At 44.3% G+C, this 20,892-nt stretch overlaps 1 protein-coding gene across 3 annotated transcripts in view; it reads right to left on the bottom strand.

The window, feature by feature from the left end:
- Positions 1-20,892, bottom strand: part of RBM27 (RNA binding motif protein 27) — a 78,326-nt gene that overhangs the window by 4,119 nt on the left and 53,315 nt on the right. For all 3 annotated transcript variants that reach the window (XM_075209673.1, XM_075209674.1, XM_075209672.1), the window contains 3 exons: positions 17,187-17,378; positions 11,668-11,754; positions 7,828-7,938 (listed from right to left, as the gene is read on the bottom strand). In XM_075209673.1, coding sequence (XP_075065774.1) covers positions 7,828-7,938; positions 11,668-11,754; positions 17,187-17,378 — 390 coding nt within the window. The remainder of the gene's footprint in view (positions 1-7,827; positions 7,939-11,667; positions 11,755-17,186; positions 17,379-20,892) is intronic.

A 20,892-nucleotide genomic window follows, 5' to 3' on the forward strand; every position in this document is an offset into this window, starting at 1 on the left:
GAAATGCGACCAACACAAATAACCATGCATTACAACAGTGGTATACCGAGCATCTCTGAACACAGCAAGTTGGAACCTTGAAGTGGATGGGCTCCAGCAGCAGACGACCACACAAGGTTCCACTCCAATTAGCAAAGATTAGGAAAAGAGGATTTATGTACTTACGTTAAATCCGTTTCTCTGATTCTGTCTGGGGGACACTGCTTACCATTGGTTGTGGAGGGGAGCTTGGGAGTTGGCACCTAACTAGTTAAACTTTAGTACTGCTGACAGACCCCTCCCCTCTACAATCCCCCTGCCTCTTCCTGTTCAGTTAGTTTTAAAAAGCCCAAGGATAAAAAGGGCAGTCAAACAAGAGCACACTGAAGAAAAATAGAAGGGAGGGATCGCAGTGTCCCCCAGACGGAATCAGAGAAACGGATTTAACGTAAGTACATAAATCCTCTTTTCTCTTTCATCCGGTCTGGGGGACACTGCTTACCATGGGGACGTTCTAAAGCAGCCCCCTAAGGGTGGGACTACTCTGAAAATCCCGCTCGTAAAGCATTACGAGCGAAATCCGCATCAGCTGATGCAAAAACATTAAACTGATAAAATTTTGTAAAGGTGTGGACAGAGGACCAGGTGGCTGCCCTGCAAAGCTGGTCTGCAGAAACTCCATTCCTTGCTGCCCACGAAGCCACTACCGATCTGGTGGAATGGGCTGCAAGTCTCTCCGGCACAGGACGGTTAGCCTTTATATATGCTTGTCTGATGGTAGACGTAATCCATCTTGCGATTGATTGTTTTGAGGCTGGCCAGCCTCTCTTATTAGCGTCATAAAGGACAAACAGAGTCAGTACGTCTAATCTGGGAAGTTCTTTTAACATAAATGCGGAGAGCTCTAACCACATCTAACTTTTCCATAGATTGTTGATCCGCATGGGAAGAAGATGAAAAAAACGGAACTACAATTTCCTGGTTAAGATGCAAAGCCGAAACTATTTTTGGGACAAAAGAAGGAAGGGTCCTCAACACCGCTCTGTCCTCGTGGAAAACCAAAAATGGTACAGACAGGACAGGGCTCCTAATTCTGAAACTCTACGAGCTGATGCGATAGCCAAAAGAAAAAGGACCTTCCAGGTCAACAACTTTAAATCTGCACTGCTCAATGGCTCAAAAGGAGGCCCCTTGAGCGTATCCAGTACCATGTTGAGATCCCATGGAGCTGTAGGAGGAACATAGGGAGGCTGAATATGCAAGACTCCCTGTAAAAAAGTCCTAATATCTGGCAAATCAGCTAATTTCATATGGAAAAATACTGAAAGTGCCGATACCTGGACCTTTAGGGAACCTAATCTAAGGCCTGCTTCCAGGCCACCCTGAAGGAAAGCTAACAGACGAGGGAGACGAAAGGAGGACGAGTGGCACGTCCTATTTTCGCACCATCTAATGTAGGCCTTCCAAATCCGGTGATAGATGCGAGATGAAACTGGCTTCCTAGCTCGCATCATTGTGTGTACTACAGTGGAAGAAAAACCTCTAGCCCTCCAGAGGCTGGCTTCAACAGCCATGCCGTTAAATTGAGCTGAGGTAAATTCTGGTAATGGAATGGACCCTGCAGAAGAAGGTCGTCTCGATACGGAAGGCGGAATACCGGTCCTTCCGCCATAGATATTATGTCTGCGTACCATACTCGGCGCGGCCAAGAGGGAGCTACTTGAATTACTGGCAGAAGGCCCTGCCGTACTCGTCTGAGGACGCGAGGAAGCATGGGAATCGGAGGAAACAGGTATCCCATTTTGAATTCCCATGACATTGTCATGACATCCACTGCCAGCGCTAAGGGATCTCTTGCCCTTGTGTAAAACCTGTAACCCTTCCTGTTGTGTCTGGAGGCCATGAGGTCTATGTCCGGAAGACCACACTTGTGAACCAGAGACTGGAAGACTTCCGGGTGGAGTGACCACTCCCCTGCATCATCTGGTTTCGACTTAGATAGACCGCCTCCCAGTTTTCTATTCCTGGAATGAAAACTGCTGATATTGCCGGAACATATTCCTCTGCCCAAACCAATATTTGGGCTGCAATATCCATAGCCGCTGCACTCCTGGTTCCTCCTTGTCTGTTGACATATGCCACGGCCGTGGCATTGTCGGACTGAATTCTGACCCGGTGGCCCTGAAGAAGGAACTGTGCTCCCCAGAGGGCCAAGAGAATGGCCTTCAATTCCAATACATTTATTGATAGGGTTGATTCCTGAACTGACCAACGTCCCTGGAGTCGGAGGTGCAGGATTACCACCCCCCAGCCTTTCAGGCTGGCGTCCGTCGTGGCTATGATCCACGACCATGGTGCGAAGGATCTGCCCACATTCATGTGATCCTGAAACAGCCACCACTGAAGAGATTCTCTCGCCCTCTGAGATAGAGAGATCTTCTGAAGTTCCAGGTGTAGGTGTGATCCTGACCACTTTGACAATAGATCCCACTGGAAACATCGAGAATGGGCTCGACCGAAGGGAATGGTCTCGAAGGAGGCCACCATCTTTCCGAGTAGCCTCATGCACAAGTGCATTGAGGGGCTGGGAGAAGACAAAACCTGAGTAGTTACAGTCTGAATAGAGCTGATCTTCTCTTCTGGGAGAAACACCCTTTGTTTGCTGGTGTCCATGATGAGTCCCAGGAAAACCATGCGCTGACACGGAACCATCTGGGATTTTTTTGAATCAGCCATACATGGCCCTCGAGAACCGCCAGGGTGGGGGATAAGTGATGACGTAGGCAATTCTCTGTGGAAGCCTTGATGAGTAGGTCGTCCAAATAAGGAACGACCTGAACTCCCTGCAGGTGAAGACATGCTGCCATTATCGACATAATCTTCGTGAAGACCCTTGGCGCTGTAGAGAGGCCGAAGGGGAGGGCCCGAAACTGGTAGTGGAATGTTCCCACCGAGAATCTGAGAAGGGATTGATGGTGGATCCAAATGGGAACATGGAGGTATGCGTCCTTTATATCTATGGACGCCATGAACTGATCGTTCTCTAGGCCGTTTATTACTGACCTTAGAGATTCCATCCGAAATCTGTCCACCCTTAAGTGAACATTGAGGCCCTTTAAGTTTAGGATGGGACGAAAGGAGCCGTCCGGCTTCCTGACTAGGAACAGGTTGGAATAAAAACCCCTCCCTCTCTGGCAATCTGGAACTCTGCAGATGACCTTCTGAAGCAGAAGAGAAGTGACACAATCCTGTATAGCCTGTCTTCTTGATGGATCTCGGGGTAGCGGGGTCTGGAAGAAACGCTGTGGAGCCGGGCCCAGTAGGACTATCCTGTACCCTTCTGAAATAATTCCCCGAATCCAAGGATCTTGGGAAGACGCTGCCCACTGTTCCTGAAACAGACGTCCCCCCACTGGCGCCCCCTGCGGTACAGGGTGGTCGTCAGGACGCAGGCTTCTCCTGGGTCTTGGAGGCCTGGCGCTTCGTTGCAAACGAGGACCTCCCCCTGGTAGAGGAGCCTCGGGAATTTGATTGTCTGCCTCTAAAAGATTGTCCCCTATGGAAGGAGGTCCCACGAAAGGGCTGACGGAAAGAGCTGCCCCTCGGGGCGCGGCTCCTGTTAGAATATACTGGCAAGGAAGTGCTCTTGCCCCCCGTTGCCTGGGAAATAAGGGTATCTAATTCCGGGCCGAACAAACCTGCTGCAGAAAAGGGGATAGTTTCAACGGACCTTTTTGATTCCGCATCACCTTCCCAGGATTTCAGCCAAAGCGTCCTCCTTGCTGAAATAGAGGCCGCCTGAATGGAAGAGGAAACCGCCGCTGAGTTCTGGGCCGCCTCATAAAGATATCCCGAAGCCTCCTTTAAATGCAAAGCTAGGGGAAGAAATTCGGAGTCCTGTAAGGCCTCTGCCAGCTGGTCTGCCCATACCTCCATGGCTCTAGCAACCCAGGCTGAGGCAAACATAGGTCTGAAGGCAGAACCCGCAGCCGCAAATATGGATTTGAGCTAGGATTCAACCTTGCGGTCATTGGCGTCCGGAAGGGACGCTGAACCAGGAGCTGGAAGTAAAGTATGTTTTGCCAAGCGAGCAATAGGGATGTCTACCTTGGGAATACTCTCCCAGCGAACCACTTCTTCCTCCTGTAAGGGATACAGGGAAGAAAACCTTTTGGGGATAGAGAACCTTTTCTCAGGTTGTTTCCATGCCCCTTCAGCAATATCTTCAAGTTCTGCGGAAGGGGGGGAAACGGCTGGCCTTCCTTTTGGCCTTTTTAAAGAGACTTCTGTCTGTGGGAGTAATATCCTCCGGCTCTGTGAGATCCAGCGCCTGTCTTACCACTAAAACCAAATCATTAATAAATTGGCTATTAGGATACTCTCCCTGTTCCGAGGAATGACCTTGGTCAGGATCCGAATAAATTTCTCCCTCTTCCTCAGAGTCTGAAAGGACCATAAGGGGATTAACAGATCTAGGCCTCTTTCTTTTAGCAGGCGGGATATTAGAGGAATCAAGCAACTGGTTAAGCTTGTTCAAACCCTTTATAAAGGCTGTAGACCATGCCGGATCTGTAGCAACAGGGGCTGGGTCAGTCTGTAATGATGAAGGTCCCGGCAAACTCGAACCGCTAGAGCCTGAGGAAACCGTGAGGTCTAACTGCGTATTAGCATTACTAGCCACCGAAGTTGCCACAGTAGATAGCAACTGATTTGATTGAAACACCATCTGAGCTAAAGAGGTAACCGACTGTCAGGGAGGCCACCCAGGGCGGTTCCTCCATCGGTGGGGCTGTAACCTGCTGGGTTTGCGCAGTGGGAACCCCTGCTTCGCATGCAGTGCAGAGCGCCAAAGGGTCCTTTTGGCCACAAGGTAATTTTACATGACATTTGGAACATGTGAAATATTTTGCTATAGGGCCCTTTCCCTTATCTGTCATTTTTATAAAGGAAGGCACACCAAGCTCACAGACAAAATTATCAATCTAGCTGAATAAACAGATAGAGAGAAGAGAGAGAGCAAGAATAAAGTATGGAAGGAACAGAGTGAATAACAAGTAAATCAACTGATATATTTTTCTAAAAGTTGTACTTGTAAATTTAAACACCATAAAATATTTAGGCTATTAGGAGACTATAATGTAAACCTGCTAGCCCAGTATTAGAACATCAGAAATGTGTTTAATTAAAGCTGATACTTAGCCCAAGGGCCATAAGGGGGAGAAGTCCAACAGCAGTCCTGTGCTTTCTCCCTCAGCTCTGTTCCTCTTCCCAGGCTTCTGCTGGCGCCAGAACCTTAAGAAAGACCATCTCTCTCAGCAAGGAGGGGGGAACTCTATGTTTTAGCTCCCCCCCTTCCATTTTGGCGATATTCTTATCAAAAAAGGTTCCAAATAAAAACCTTGCTTTAAGCGTGGCAGAGTAGCGGATACCTCTAGGACAGAGGTCTCCGCAGCGGAAGATATCCGACGCCCCCCCCCCCCCCCCCCCCTATGTATGAGGGGGGAATCTTGGGGGCCCCCTTCCTCCTTTCAGCGCTGCCTGACGAAAACCAAGATGGCCGCCGGCGTCTTAAGTATCCGATAACCGGCGCTCTATGCCTGTAATGGCAGCGCCGGTTATCGGGGAGGCTAGAGGAGTGCAGCGGTCCCTGACCGCTTGTCACTCCTCAATCAGGCACCCATCTCCTTTTCCTCCAGTCCCTGTCAGTGAGAGCCGCTGGCTCATCTGACAGGGGAATGCCTGCGCTGCCCTGCTGTGAGTGTGTTCTCTATAGTAGAACACACTCCAGCGCTGCCACCTGTGAAAAAATAGAAACAATTAAAGAAAAAAATAAAATTTCTTAAATTTACACTAGTACTAAAAAACACTGCCCAACTCCAGGGCACCTAAAAAAAAAAACTGAACAGGAAGAGGCAGGGGGATTGTAGAGGGGAGGGGTCTGTCAGCAGTACTAAAGTTTAACTAGTTAGGTGCCAACTCCCAAGCTCCCCTCCACAACCCATGGTAAGCAGTGTCCCCCAGACCGGATGAAAGAGAAACTAAGTTTACAGTGGGCACAGGTTCACCAAAACTAGTCACTTGAATACTGGTCTGACAAATCTTTATCTCTGCTGCTGCATGCAGATGGTAGGGTCAGAATTTAGCATAACTATGAATCCATGGATCCTTCCTGCTTTGTGCCAACAGTGCAGGCTGGTGGTGTAATGTTGAGGGGAATTTTTTCTTGGCACACATTAACCCTCTCAATACCAACTGAGCTTTTAAATGCCCTAGTCTGTGGGCATAAAGGGATGCACTTGGTCAGCAACAATACCTAGCTATCCATCTTCTAATGGCTCCTTCCAAGCAGGATAATGGGAAATGTTACAAAGCACAAGCTGGTTCCATAAACATGAGTTCACTGTACTACAATGGCCCCCACAGTCACCAAATCTCAATCCAATAGAGCACCTCTGGGATGTGGTGGATAGGGAAATTCACAGCATAAATGTGCAGCAGACAAAAATCTGCAGCAACTGTGTGATGTTATCACATCAACATGGAGCAGAATCTCTAAGGAATGTTGTCCAGCACCTTGTTGAATCCATGCCTCTAAGAATTCAGGCTGTTCTAGGGGCAAAAGGGGGTGGGTCCTACCTAGTACTAGAAAGGTGTACCTAATAAAGCAGCCAATGAGTATCGATCAAACGCAAAAAAAACCTCAAGTTTAGGATCCAGATATTGTAACTGGACATTTGTGTAATATAGGACATTGGTTCTAAAACGGAGATGGGCCTCGTTCACGAGCCTTGCCTTTATTCTAACAGAAACCCTCTTCTTTCCGTTACGCAGACCCTACAAAAAGCTAAATGGGGAACAGCATAAAAGACCCACATGGAGCCAAAGAACGAGTAGTAACAAGATATAGAACTACATCTGAAGCACAGGTTTTTACTTCACGTTCCATATTTCTGGGTTTAAATGTAAGACGTGACAAAAACAATTTACAAAAAGTCAATGTAGTTTCTACCACAGCAAAAATGAAAGAAATGTTGGTATAGGCAAGGCTTAGTGGTTGTGTGTGTGAACCAATGGACAGAAAATATGTAGTGGGAGCATCTAATTAGTACCTTCAAAATAATCATGGGTACAAACTGCATGTTAGAAAAACATTAAAATGTTTTTTACATTCAGGCCCTGTAACAAATTATGAGAGCACGTGACATTACCAATAACAGTCAATAAGAATTGCAAGCAGCGATTTAAATGCTAGTGTGTACGATAAATAATTTGGGTTATTGCTACAGCCTTATACAAGGTCAATAATATAAATTTGCTTAATTTGATTATGGTAAAAAAAATAATAAAAAAAAATAAGAAACTGAAGTTAAACATTGCAGGCATTGTAAACAAGTATACACTACTTTGGGAAAATAAAGCTTTGATCTTAAAAACACTAGATTGTAACTGCTGGCAGCAGGGGTACCTTTTACATGCATAGGAAGCTGTTGTAAATAAATTACAAGTGTAAAAATAATAAAAGATATATACAGTTAAAACGGGAGCTTTTATGTCAGATGTTTTGTTCAAAAAATTGCCAAATATTTTACCATTTGTAATATTATTGTGGAAACTTGAAGCATATTGTCCGGGGGTTCCTTTCACTTCAGCCTCACAGAGGGCCCATATGTTTAATGAACAAATGGAAAATAAACCTCCATGTAAATATATCTTCCCTCCAATGATCACCAAGTACATTTGATGGAGTACGCAAAAAAACTGTGGCGTCTCCTTTTTATGATGTTTACATATTCAGCAGGGAATCTAAAGAGCAGAAACACTTATGTCTCAGCTATACATTGGTTATACCTCTTCCTTGGGCTCTTCCTCCTCCATTCCTGTGGTTATGGAAGGCGTCTTCGGTTTGTGCCAGCACACTATAAGTTTTCGACCTTTAAATTTTGAACCTTGGTTAGCAGCCTAATTTAACCAGAAAGAAATTATTATTCAATTAAACAATACCAAAATATATACAGAAAAACACATCTGAAACTAAAAGTAACAATTTCTAAATGTTTGCGTATGGAGCTCGAATATACTGGCTTCCAGCACTGCAACAGGCAAACCATTACATTAGCACATAGTTTTCCACATCACCGAAAAACAGACAGGAGATAAGGTGAAGAAAAAACAGCCTGTTCCTATCCCATCTGCTATTTTGTTTTTTTACATAATAAAGCTGAATTTCTTAAGACACAAAATGTCAGAGCACACCGACAATTTTCATGTGATCGTTTTATTTGAAATCACCAATACCTTTGCATAAAAAGAAATAGAAGGGGAAAATAATTTCAGTGAACTTCTGCATTTCATCCTGTACCACTGCATGTAACTTGTTGTGCATGGACTACCAAAAAGGCAGGCCTTGTTTGTAGTTCAATGTATACCTCAAACATGATCTGTCTCCCTGCCAATGTACATATGTAATTATCTCTGGAGCCAGATTCGGTGTTCGTGCACCTTGCTGTTACTCACAGCAGAGTGTCTTGCTTTGGACATTTGAAAAGCTATGTAACTGCACTTCTGTAGTATAAAAGTCAGACATAAGTTCAACACAAAGAAAAATAGACACAATGGATCAATCCTTTCAAAAGCTGCATGTGGTCACAGATGGTGGAATATATGCCACTTCTCCAAGGAGGCAGGACACTGCAAGATAACGGACCTCATTTCTCCACTAGCTCTGCATGACAATGGCAGCAATAAGAGGAGCAGAGTGGAAAAGAAAAAGAGCATTCCTGGGCGAGCTGGTCTTTCTCCCTGTACCCTCTAAGGCAGTGGTCAGGGAACAGGGGTAAATTACCCCAAATGGGGTAAAAAATGAAATTCCTGGGGTAGTGCTGCCGATTCACATGCCGTCAGTTGGATTGTAGATCCCTTTAAATGTGAAATTGCTGTTGTACCAGAAGAGCCTCAAGGGTTGGCAGAGACATCTTAAGCTTCGATGCAATAATGAAGCACATATTGCATTTGAAAACAAAGCAGATCTGTCATTTTTGGATGTCAACAGCTGCAAATGCATTCAAAATTGCACATGAGGAGGCAGTCAAAAAGTTGCTGCCTTTTGCAACAACCTACCTTTGCGAACAAGGATTTTCCACTCTAACGAACATAAAAACAAAGCAGAGAAATCGATTAGACGCTGAAGACTGTATCCAAATTGCTCAGACATCAAAATGCCCCAATATTGATGCTCGCGTATCAAAAATGAAGCAACATCATTTCTCCAAAACTTGAAGTTGAAGCTTTCAAAGAAATTTTGAATAGATTCAATAAAATGTTGAATTCCAATAATTAATATATGATTTCCTTCCTTTAAAATCAAGGGGGTAACGTTGGGGTATCTAAATATATTTGGGGGTAAAAGGTAAAAAAAAGTTCCCTGACCCCTGCTCTAAGGAAAGGATACAAACTACTCATTTTTCCCTTCTCTGGTGAGGGATATCTCAAAGTAATTGTCAATAGGAATACATGCTTATCTGTTAAGCAGAATGTGCATGTCTCAAATGCGTGTGGAGAGCTGAAGATGTGTGCATAGATCTGGAGGGATGGTGTGCATATAGAAAGCAGTAACAGGAGTAACATTTAGACTAATATACCTGCCTCTACTTCAAAATCAATCATTACCGGGTTACATTTGCTAATAAGATTAATAATTCCAACACAGTTTCATGACCGAGGATGGATAGAATAGTGAATTAGCGATGGGATGTGATCAGAAAAAAATACTTTAGTGAAGCATGATGATGTGAGGACAATATTGTGTGCCATAACATGAACATTTTTTGTTGGTCCCATTACGATCATAATAATAAAATAACTAATACATGCACCGGTGGTTGAAGCGGAAATTTTTTAGTGGTGGTATAGAAAAATGTTGCCGACCCCTGTTCCTGAGAGAAGGTATAAAGGTCTCCAGGATAGAGCATGACAAAGCAGTTTGTCTGGGTCTTCCCAGCCCTTCAACATCAAATTCTCTAGAAAAACCAGCCCTGGGGAAAGAAGGTAAGTCTGTTGTTCCGTTTCCTTAAAAGAATAGAGAGTGCAGAGTTCAGCTCTGATAAGGCAGTGGTCGGTGTGAAAGAGCGATTAATCAAATTCCAAGTAGGTGGCTGGACTGTCGTCGGCAGCATCCTCCGTTTTGGTCTTTCATAGATCAGTCCAAAATGCTAATCTGTAGGGAAGTGAAGGTGCAAAGCTAGAAGCCCACCAAGCTTTCTGAAAAGTTCAGTGATTGACTGAATCAAGGTCCCATTCTCAAAAGGATTTACAATGAGTGCTGACTACAACACTTGATTTCCACACATATCCATCAAGGACTGGTATCCGAATTAGAAGGTGAATAGACTCAAGACACTGGGCTTACCCTGGCATCACCTGGGATTAATTCTGTGTAGCAATGGGTCAGAATGAGCTTAAGTTTTCCCACTACCACCAAAGTGAGTGATCCACCGCTACTCATCTTAGCCATTAACTCATGCGACTCAAAAATACTGCTCTTGAAATATGCCACATAGCATTTGTACATCCCTTGTTGCACACTATGGGAGAGAAGCTAGCAGATGGAGAAAAAAATGCACACATCTACACTGTGGTGATAACCGCAGGAAAATTAGTTGCTAATAAGACTATCCTGTGACATGCAGTATCTCTTTGCTCCTGTATTGTTCAGGAGGCAATATCCAGGCAGTGATCCCTGGATAACTGTTCAGTTACATATGCTGAAGTCTACAACAATCTTATGCTGGATGCCTTCTTGAAAATGGTAATGTTGCTTTCTGTTTTCACTGCCTACCCTATTGTAATTTTAGACCTCCTTCTAAACTACCAGAGTTTTTGATGTGGCCATCCATTAGCACTACCTGTGTGTTACTGCAGTAACTAAAATTAGATGCATGTTTATTATTACCTGAGCAGAAGTGGCTGTGGGTCTACATGGTCCATAGGAGAGGCAGAACACAGAGGTGTGAGTAAGGGATTCCAGCACTGGAAGCAGGCAAACTGAGTGGTTGTTATGTGCTCTGCCTCTGGGAGCAGAAGTAGAACACAACTCCCTAGTTATAAGAGAAATTCTAATAGTGGGATCATATTTAACTAATTTCTAATAGTAGTCTCAATGCACAATCAAGTAAAGAATATTGCAACTGAATTCCTTCTACCAATATCATTACTGCATCATGTTCAAAGTTAACAAATTATAATTGCCTAGAGTCATAAAAGGTTAGTCATACACATTTAACGTGATATTTAAAATACATAATAAACTACAATAGGTATGCACATTCTTCAAAATGCATACTGTAAGCAAAGACCAAGCCAATCCCTAGGATTGGTGTAATTTACTACCTGGTTTTGTAGTCTGAATTTTTTAGTACAAATTCAAAGTCTGCCCTCTAGTGCTTAAACCACAGCTTTAGTGATCATGAAAACGGATATAGATATATTTTCACACTAATGATAGGACAGTTTCGATCTGTTGCATCACTTGTACAAAAATGGCATTGCACTAGGTTTCACTACTATATGTATGTACGCACTGCACATTAAACAGGATAAATATTCTAATGTAAAAAGGAGTGCTTTACAATTACGCTGTGCCAGTTTGTTATATCATAACAAAACATAGGAGCTTTAATTCCCTCCGCTTACATTTTCAGCCTCTTGCCTTGTTTTGAACGTTAAAATAACGGTTGGTGGAAACTCTTCCTCCTTCAAGTCATCAACATCACCAAATTTCTGTCAATAAAAAAAACCCAAAAACAAAATTAAAACATTATTTCAATGAGAATTTTACATTAAAAAGTTGTAGAGCGTTTTTACATACATGAAATGTATGCAAGATGACACTTACTGCAGTAAGATACTGATGTAATGGGATTTTTATATACTTTCGCTAAATCCTTTTCTCTGAATCCATTGGGAGACCCTGGATTACGGGGCATGGATGGTCCTCCAGGACTCTGCCACTTTTTAAAATTATTTACAACGCTTTTGCTCTCCCTCCTCTATAATTCCATCCAGCAGGAACTCAGTTATTTGTCTAAACAAGTCCCACAGAACCTTTATCACAAGGAACAAACAAGGGCATAACCAAGAAGGGAGCACAATGTGTCCCAATGAATTCCAGGAAAGGGATTTAACGCAACTCCTGTTTTCTCATTTATCCTGGACACTGGACTATGGGGACATACTTAACTTCTCCTTCAGGTGGGTACACTCAGAGTTGCACTGCACCAAACCTACCAAATCTGGCATTCTTGGCCGCAAAAACATGTTCTCTGTGCACGCACTTATAAAGTTCAACTAGATCAAAGCAGCTGCCTGACACAGCTGTGTAGCCAAAGCACCAAGATGCATCACCTACAAAGCACTCATTGATCTAGAAAAAACTTGCCTTGACAATGTAAGGAACAGGTTTACTCCATATCAAAAGTAAGCTACCTAGCCATCGTCCATTTAGAGGCAAGACAACTACTTTTGTCACCATCATAGAAAATTAAGAGATCAGTTTTCCTAAAACTCACAAGTCCTCTTAACATATACATTATATGGATAAAAAGTATTTGGTCACACCTGTTAACTATTGAACTGAGGTTTCAATCAGACCCATTGCCAGAGATGTAAAAAAAAAAAAAAAAAAAAAATCAAGCACCTAGCCATGCAGTCTCCATTTGCAAAGATTTGAGATACAAAATTGGTTGTTTTGAAGAGCTCAGTTTATTCAAGTGTAGTTCTGTCATAGGATGCCACCTTTGCAATAAGATGGTTCATGACATTTCATCCCTGCTGGATATGCCAGTCAACTAAGTGATTATTAGAAAGCAGAAGCATTAGGAACAGCAGCAACTTGGGCACAAAGCAGAATACCATGTAAATCACAGAGCAGGGTCAACGACTGTTAAGGCGCATGGTGCGTAAAAGTCGTCAACGCTCTGCTGATTCCATAGCTGAAGAGTTCTGAACTTCCACTGGCATTAATGTAAGCACAAAAACTATACGGCAGGAGCTTATTGGAATGGGTTTCCATGTCCGAGCAGCTGCATGCAAGTCTCACATCACCAAGACCAATGCCTAGCGTTGGATGGAGTGGTGTAAAAGCACACAGACACTGGACTGTGGAGCAGTGGAAACATGTTCTGTGAAGTGACAAATCATCCATCTCTGTTTGGCAGTCAGATTGGGGAGTATGGGTTTGGCGGATGCCGGGAGAACGTTACCTGTCTCACTGCATTATGCCAACTGTGAAGGAGGAGGAATAATGGTATGGGGCTGTTTATCAGGGTTTGGCCTAGGCACTTTAGCTCCTGTGAAGGGCAATCTTAATGCTTCAGCATGCCAAGTCATTTTGGACAATGTCATTTTCCCCAAACTGTTGACGCAAAGGCCCTTTTCTATTCAACCACCACTGTGCCCCAGTGCACAAAGCAACAACCACAAATACATTGTTTGAGGAGTTCATTGTGGAACAACCTGACTGGCTCGCACAGAGCCATGACCCCAACCCCATCAAATACTTTTGGGATGAACTGGAACAGAGATTGCGAGCCAGGTTGCCCAATATCAGTGCCTGACCTAACAAATGCACTACAGAATGATTGGGCACAAATTCGCACAAAAACACTCCAACATCTTGTGAAAAGCCTTCCAAGAAAAGTGGAAACTTATTGCTGCAAAAGGACTCCATATTAAAGTATATGTATTTAAACACAATGTCATTACAGTCCATGTTGGTGTAATGGTCAAGTCTGAATACTTTTGTCCATATAGTATACCTACAAAGCCATAACACAATCAAATGAGTAAACAAATTCCTCTTTCTTTGAAGATGGACTTTGACCTAAACTACAATCAAAGTTCTGATATAAGCAGAATTTAGTAATCACCAGACAGTAAAGCTGGTTTTATCTGAAAAACCCTATCCTCTTGAAAAATAAAATAAAGAGATCTGATAGACACCCCCACCCAGCTCAGACAAGTAAGAAACTTCACATCTACATCTAAAACGGAAAAAAATAGTAGGAAACTTTCCGCCCCAAGAAACATAGCCCTTCCAAACCTGTTGATAATTTCTTGCTGACAAAGTATTCCTAGATCCCACCTTGGACAGAATAAGAAAACACCTTTTTCTTAAGGATCATGACTTCAATTGCCACATTCTTAAAGCCAGTCACACTAAACCCAGATGGTAAAATGGTTCCTGGGTTAGCAAGTCCTTTCTTAACATGTAGCTAGTCCAGTGCCACCAACACCCAGAGTCCCACTTTTTGTTTTTTGAGGCAAGGTGAAGTATAGCCACCAGCAAAAAACAAGTAACACAAATGAAAATCCCATGGGACCATCAGAAATGTATGTGGATCCCTTGGTGCAGAACAGAAACACTACTGTCTTAATGTCTAGCTGCCTGCTGAGATGATCACTGTGTCAATTGTTCACCTTTGGTATGAACTGCTGCTGATCTTTTCGGAAAACATTTTGTTAAGTATTTTCCACGATTCTGCTGTTTTTTTCACTGCAAAGGAGCTCTTTTTGCCTCCCTTATGCTAGATATATGCCATGGTGGTGATATTGTACTGAAATCCGATACGGCTCTGACAGGCTGGCATCCGTCATAATTGTCCAATTCCGCATGGCATAAAGGCAAACCTTTAACAAGGTTGTTGTCCCTTAGCCACCAAAGGAATGCGATTTACATCTTGAACTCTCTTAAATTAAATTTTGCAAACAGTACAGCCTCGGACCACCTTACCCAGAACTTTTACGCAAAATGAACTGACTGACACGCCTATAGACACTTTAATAATTTTTGCAAACAGTCCATCTTGTCCACTGGAAGAAACACATTCTGCAGTCGAGTGTCAACCAGCAATCCCATAAACACCAGCCCCTGAGATGGGACTACATTAAATTTCTGGCAATTGAAAATCCAAAAATGGGTCTCCAAGGTCTGCTTAAGAGAGCGGCCATAACCTTCATGGACATGCATGGAGCAGTTGTCAGACCAAAAGAAGAGCTTGAAACGGTAAAGGATGGGAATGAATTGCAAATATGGGAATTCAGTTATGACCCTCCCACATTGGGACATGTATCCATGAACGTCAAAAATTCTTACTACAAGGATCTTGTTGCGTTCAATTTGATTGATGACAGATCTCAATGATTCCACCTTGAACTTGTCAACTCAGAATGGTTCAAAATGTGCCGAAATCACGTGTTTGGCTTTGGGACAAAAAACAGGTTTGAATAAAACCCAGCCTCAACCACAACACCCCCCACCCCACACACACCCTTTCCACTGACCCAGAATTATTATGTGGACGGCAAGGTGTGAACAGCACCTTGCACTGCCCGACACTTCTTTTGATCTACATGAAAAGTTTTCATGGAAGAAATATCCGAACCGAACGTAAATCTGAGAAGACCAATGAAATATCCCAGGAGCCGGAAATATCCCAGGAGCAATGCACTTACACAAAAATCTGAACCACTGATCACAATAAAGAAGCAGAGACTTGACTGCCGAACATGCAAACTGTTTGTAAGCTTGGTCGCTAGTTTCTCTGCAGACCAATCCAGTTACCCGTTAGGCTACCCTTCACAAGGAGCAGGCGTATGATTTTCTCTCTTATTGGAAGCATGTAAGGTGTGAAGATAAAGACCCCTCGTTCTAGGTAAATTCACAGGCAGGTGAACAAAAACATCACCCGAGAAAGGCAAGAACCTCAAAGTCTTTATAGACACCACGCCTTTCTCCCAAGCCTTAAACCAAAGGGTGAGGTGAGTTGAGGCAACGGAAGCCAAAATTCTGGCTCCGATAAGACAAGCATCCAAAGCCATGTCCCCCAAATCCTCAAACATCTCACAGATGTGATCAACTAAAGTCACAGATTCAGACCTAAACATTTCAAAGTGCAAACGGTCCAAAAGTTTTAGACCATTTTACAATTGCATTACTGATCCATTCAGCAGCAAAAATAGGTCTCAGAGGCACAAGCTACTACATAATTAGATTTCAGGGTAGTCTAAATTTTCTATTCATACTCTCCTTAAGTGATGCACAATTTAGGAATGGTGGTGGTCTTAGACAACCGAGCTGAGGAAGAACACACCGTAGGTGGTTTTCTCTAGAATACTTCAATGATGAGGAAATGTTCCCCCAGACCATGCACCGACTTCGCAAGAAACTGCAGCCAAATGTTTTCATCTGGAGGCATTGCTGCTGTATCTGATGGAACCAGACCACGCATGCTCGGATGCATGGGATCAATTACTGCAGGTTCAGTTACATCCAACCTTTATAGCTGAACATGCTGCATGATCTCCTCAATGGACTATGCAAAGGATCTATCCCAGGCTGGTTCTGCCAGAACAGCAGTGGATCCCATGGGTGTCCTCAACAGCTGGCAATCTCAAGCTGTGCATAAGGCATCAGGCTGTCCTCTGGGCAATTTTGTGACATTTAGGCAGGTATAAAAAAAAAAAAAAAAAAAAAGTCACTGAACACCTAATGTCTGATCTCTGCCTAGTGTCAGGCCTTCTTTTGTAGTACACCACCAGCTGACCTTGATTTCTGAGTAGGCACCAGGGAACGGTCAGTGGTAAGCTCCCCAGAGAGGAAGACAGCAGTTTGGATCGCCCCTCCCCCTTCACGGGACTGGAGGGAAGAAACACTTACCTATTGCCACACACCAATCTGTGGTTTGGTGCTGCTGCAGTCACCGGAAGGTGCCCAGGTACCCAACCCTGTGTGAAATGATCGTCAGGAGGCGGCAGTAGATGGATACAGAGACCAGTACCTCCTCACACTTTGGTTTTCAGACAGCCTGGTAAGGCTGTCTGCTCCGAGTGACCATCGCAGCGTTAAATTGAAATGGCTGTGATGTGAAATTGAAAACGTAAAGCCAGTGGTAAGAAAAAACAAAAACAAACTAACCGTGGCCTTTGCAGCCTAGCAAAAAAGCACTGCATACTATGGGATGGTGGCAGAGGAGAGAGAAAAAAAATCATTGTGACTAAACTAAAGTTCCTGAGACCTGAAGGAGCCTCTATACCCCACGGCCTAGTGCCACTACAGAATTAATGCAAAATTTATATATTTTAACAAAAAAAACATTACAAAGATTTGCTGTATCTTCACTGAATAGACAATATATTTCTTCAACATTACTTACAGCAAAATGTTGCAGCAACTCTTCTTTTTCCATCTCATAAAAGCCAACAACAGATATCGTTTTGGGACGATGATCGACAACCATGTGATTTAATGATCCACGTCCCCTTCCTCCACGACCTCTTCCTCTACCTCTGCTCTGCATGGATAAAGCCTTCCCCCGGCCTGCAGGTAAGAGTCCTAAACGAGCAGCCTTTAACACAAGACACAAAATCAGAGCATTTAGTTCTACTTATAGCATCCTTTTTTGTACCCTATACTGTTTTGTGCTGAACACATTTACCACCACCTCATCCTCAAGATTTTTTATTATGTGCGTTTAGTACAAGGAAAATCTTATGCTGAAATAAATGCGATATGTGTCTGCCATGAGAGTGGTGTCTGCTACCTCTTCGCCGCTTCAATCACATTTTCTTTAGAGGGACCTGGCCATACACATTAATGACATTGCATTAAGCTCTGGTATCTCTAGAGTATTAGTAAATAAATTTGATAAGAAGGCTCTGGAAGTGAAATGCACAATACAAATATAAAGACAAAATTATATATTTTGTAATGGCTCTTTCCTGACTTCCACATGTTGAAAGGGGATGAATGGAGCTTTTAAAAAAATTACAGATAGACTAAGTTGTTCTGCACGCAAGTAGATATTTTTAAAATGACCACAATGTGTGCATTAACACTAGAGAGCAGCAGGAAAATGAAAAATATTTTTGGACTATAGATAAGAGGATTTATGTACGTTAAATCCGTTTCTCTGATTCCGTCTGGGGGACACTGCTTACCATGGGGTTGTGGAGGGGAGCTTCGGAGTTGGCACCTAACTAGTAAACTTTTAGTACTACCGACAGACCCCTCCCCTCTACAATCCCCCTGCCCCCTCTTGTTCAGTTAATTAAAAAGCCCAAGGAAAAAAAGGGCAGTCAAACAAGAGCACACAGAAGAAAAGCAGAAGGGAGGGATCGCAGTGTCCCCCAGACGGAATCAGAGAAACGGATTTAACGTAAGTGCATAAATCCTCTTTTCTCTTTCATCCATCTGGGGGACACTGCTTACCATGGGGACGTTCTAAAGCAGCCCCCTAAGGATGGGACTACTCTGAAAGCCCCGCTCGTAAAGCACTACGAGCGAAATTTGCATCCGCAGAGGCAAATACATTAAACTGGTAAAGTTTCGTAAAGGTGTGGACAGAGGACCAGGTGGCTGCCCTGCAAAGTTGATCTGCAGAAGCCCCATTTCTCGCTGCCCATGATGCCCCTACTGATCTGGTGGAATGGGCCGTAAGTCTCTCTGGCACCGGACTGTTAGCCTTTATGTAAGCTTGCTTAATGGTAGCCGTAATCCATCTTGCAATGGACTGTTTTGAGGCTGGCCAACCTCTCTTATTGGCATCATACAGAACAAACAAGGAATCAGTAAGCCTCACTTGAGAAGTTCTCTTAACATAAATGCGGAGAGCCCTAACCACGTCTAACTTTTCCATAGACTCTGAATCCGAAATGAAAGAGGGAGAAAAGACCGGAACTACAATTTCCTGGTTCAGGTGGAAAGCCAAAACTACCTTAGGAACAAAGGAAGGGAGGGTTCTTAACACTGCTCTGTCTTCGTGGAAAACTAGGTATGGTTCCCTGCAAGACAGATCACCTAATTCTGAAACCCTACGTGCAGATGCAATAGCCAGAAGAAAGAGGACCTTCCAGATCAACCACTTCAAATCAGTCACAAGTAATGGCTCAAAGGGAGGCCCTTTAAGCATGTCCAGCACCAGGTTGAGATCCCACGGTGCTGTTGGCGCTACATAGGGAGGCTGAATATGCAAGACTCCCTGAAGGAAAGTCATAATGTCTGGCAAATCCGCTAATTTCAGATGAAAAAAGACTGAAAGTGCCGAAACCTGAACCTTTAGGGAACCTAAGCGAAGCCCTGCTTCCAGGCCATCTTGAAGAAAAGCCAATAAACGAGGGAGACGAAATGACGACGTGTGACATGACCTATTTTCACACCATCTGATACACGCTTTCCAAATTCGGTGATGGATACGAGCAGAGACTGGCTTTCTGGCTCGCATCATAGTGTTCACCACGCTGGAGGAAAAACCTCTAGCCCTTCAGAGACTGGCTTCAGCAGCCATGCCGTTAAACCGAGCGGAGGTAAATTCTGGTAACGGAAGGGACCTTGCATAAGAAGGTCGTTTCGAGATGGAAGACGAACCCCCTGTCCTTCTGCCATTGAGAGTATGTCCGCCTACCAGACTCTGCGCGGCCATGAGGGAGCAATTAGAATTAATGGCAGACCTCCCTGTTTTACTCGTTTGAGCACCCGAGGAAGCATGGGAATCGGAGGGAACAGGTATCCCAACCTGAAGTCCCATGACATCGACATTACATCCACTGCCACCGCTAAGGGGTCTCTTGCCCTTGCGCAAAACCTGTAAACCTTTGTTGTGTCTGGAGGCCATGAGATCTATATCTGGAAGACCCCACCTCTGAACCAGAGACTGGAACACTTCCGGATGGAGTGAACACTCCCCCGACATCATCTGGTTTCGACTTAGGTAGTCGGCCTCCCAATTTTTTATTCCTGCAATGAATACTGCTGATATTACAGGAACATATTGTTCCGCCCAAATCAAGATTTGAGCTGAAATTTTCATTGCAGCTGCACTCCTGGTTCCTCCCTGTCTGTTGACATATGCCACAGCCGTGGCATTGTCGGACTGAACCCTGACAGGGTTGCCCTGGAGGAGGGGCTGGCTTTCCCTGAGGGCCAAAAGAATAGCCTTCAATTCCAGCACGTTTATCGATAGGGTCGATTCCTGAACCGACCAAAGGCCCTGGAGCCGGAGGTGTAGGATTACCGCCCCCCAACCCTTCAGGCTGGCGTCTGTCGTGGCTATGATCCATGACCATGGAGCGAAGGACCTGCCCACCGTCATGCGATCCTGAATCAGCCACCACTGGAGTGATTCTCTCGTCCTCAGGGATAGAGAGATCCTCTGAAGATCTAAGCGTAGGTGGGATCCTGACCATTTTGTTAACAGATCCCACTGAAAAGATCGAGAATGAGCTCGACCAAAGGGAATGATCTCGAAGGAGGCCACCATCTTTCCCAGCAGCTGCATGCACAAGTGGATTAAGGGGCTGGGAGAAGACAAGACCTGGGCTGTTATGCTTTGAATTGAACCTATCTTCTCGACAGGCAGGAACACTTTTTGCTGGCTGGTGTCCATGATGAGGCCTAGGAAAACCATGCGTTGACACGGGACCATCTGCAATCCGTGGTCCTCGAGAACCGCCAAGGTGAGGGACAAGTGATGACGTAAGCAATCCTCTGAGGACTTGATGAGCAGGTCGTCCAGATAAGGTACGGCCTGAACTCCCAGAAAGTGAAGGCGCGCTGCCATCACTGACGTGACCTTCGTGAAAACCCTCTGCGCTGTTGAGAGGCCGAAGGGGAGGGCCCGAAACTGATAGTGGGAGGATCCCCACTGTGAATCTGAGGAGGGACTGATGGTCGCTCCAAATAGGAACATGGAGGTATGCGTCTTTTATGTCTATGGACGCTATAAACTGATCTTTCTCTAAGCCGTTTATCACCGACCTCAGGGATTCCATCCGAAATCTATCCACCCTTAAGTGTACATTGAGACCCTTTAGGTTTAAGATGGGTCGGAAGGAGCCGTCCGGCTTCTTGACAAGGAACAGGTT

Source organism: Mixophyes fleayi, chromosome 4 (genome assembly GCF_038048845.1).
Source record: "Mixophyes fleayi isolate aMixFle1 chromosome 4, aMixFle1.hap1, whole genome shotgun sequence".
Lineage (NCBI taxonomy): Eukaryota > Metazoa > Chordata > Amphibia > Anura > Limnodynastidae > Mixophyes > Mixophyes fleayi.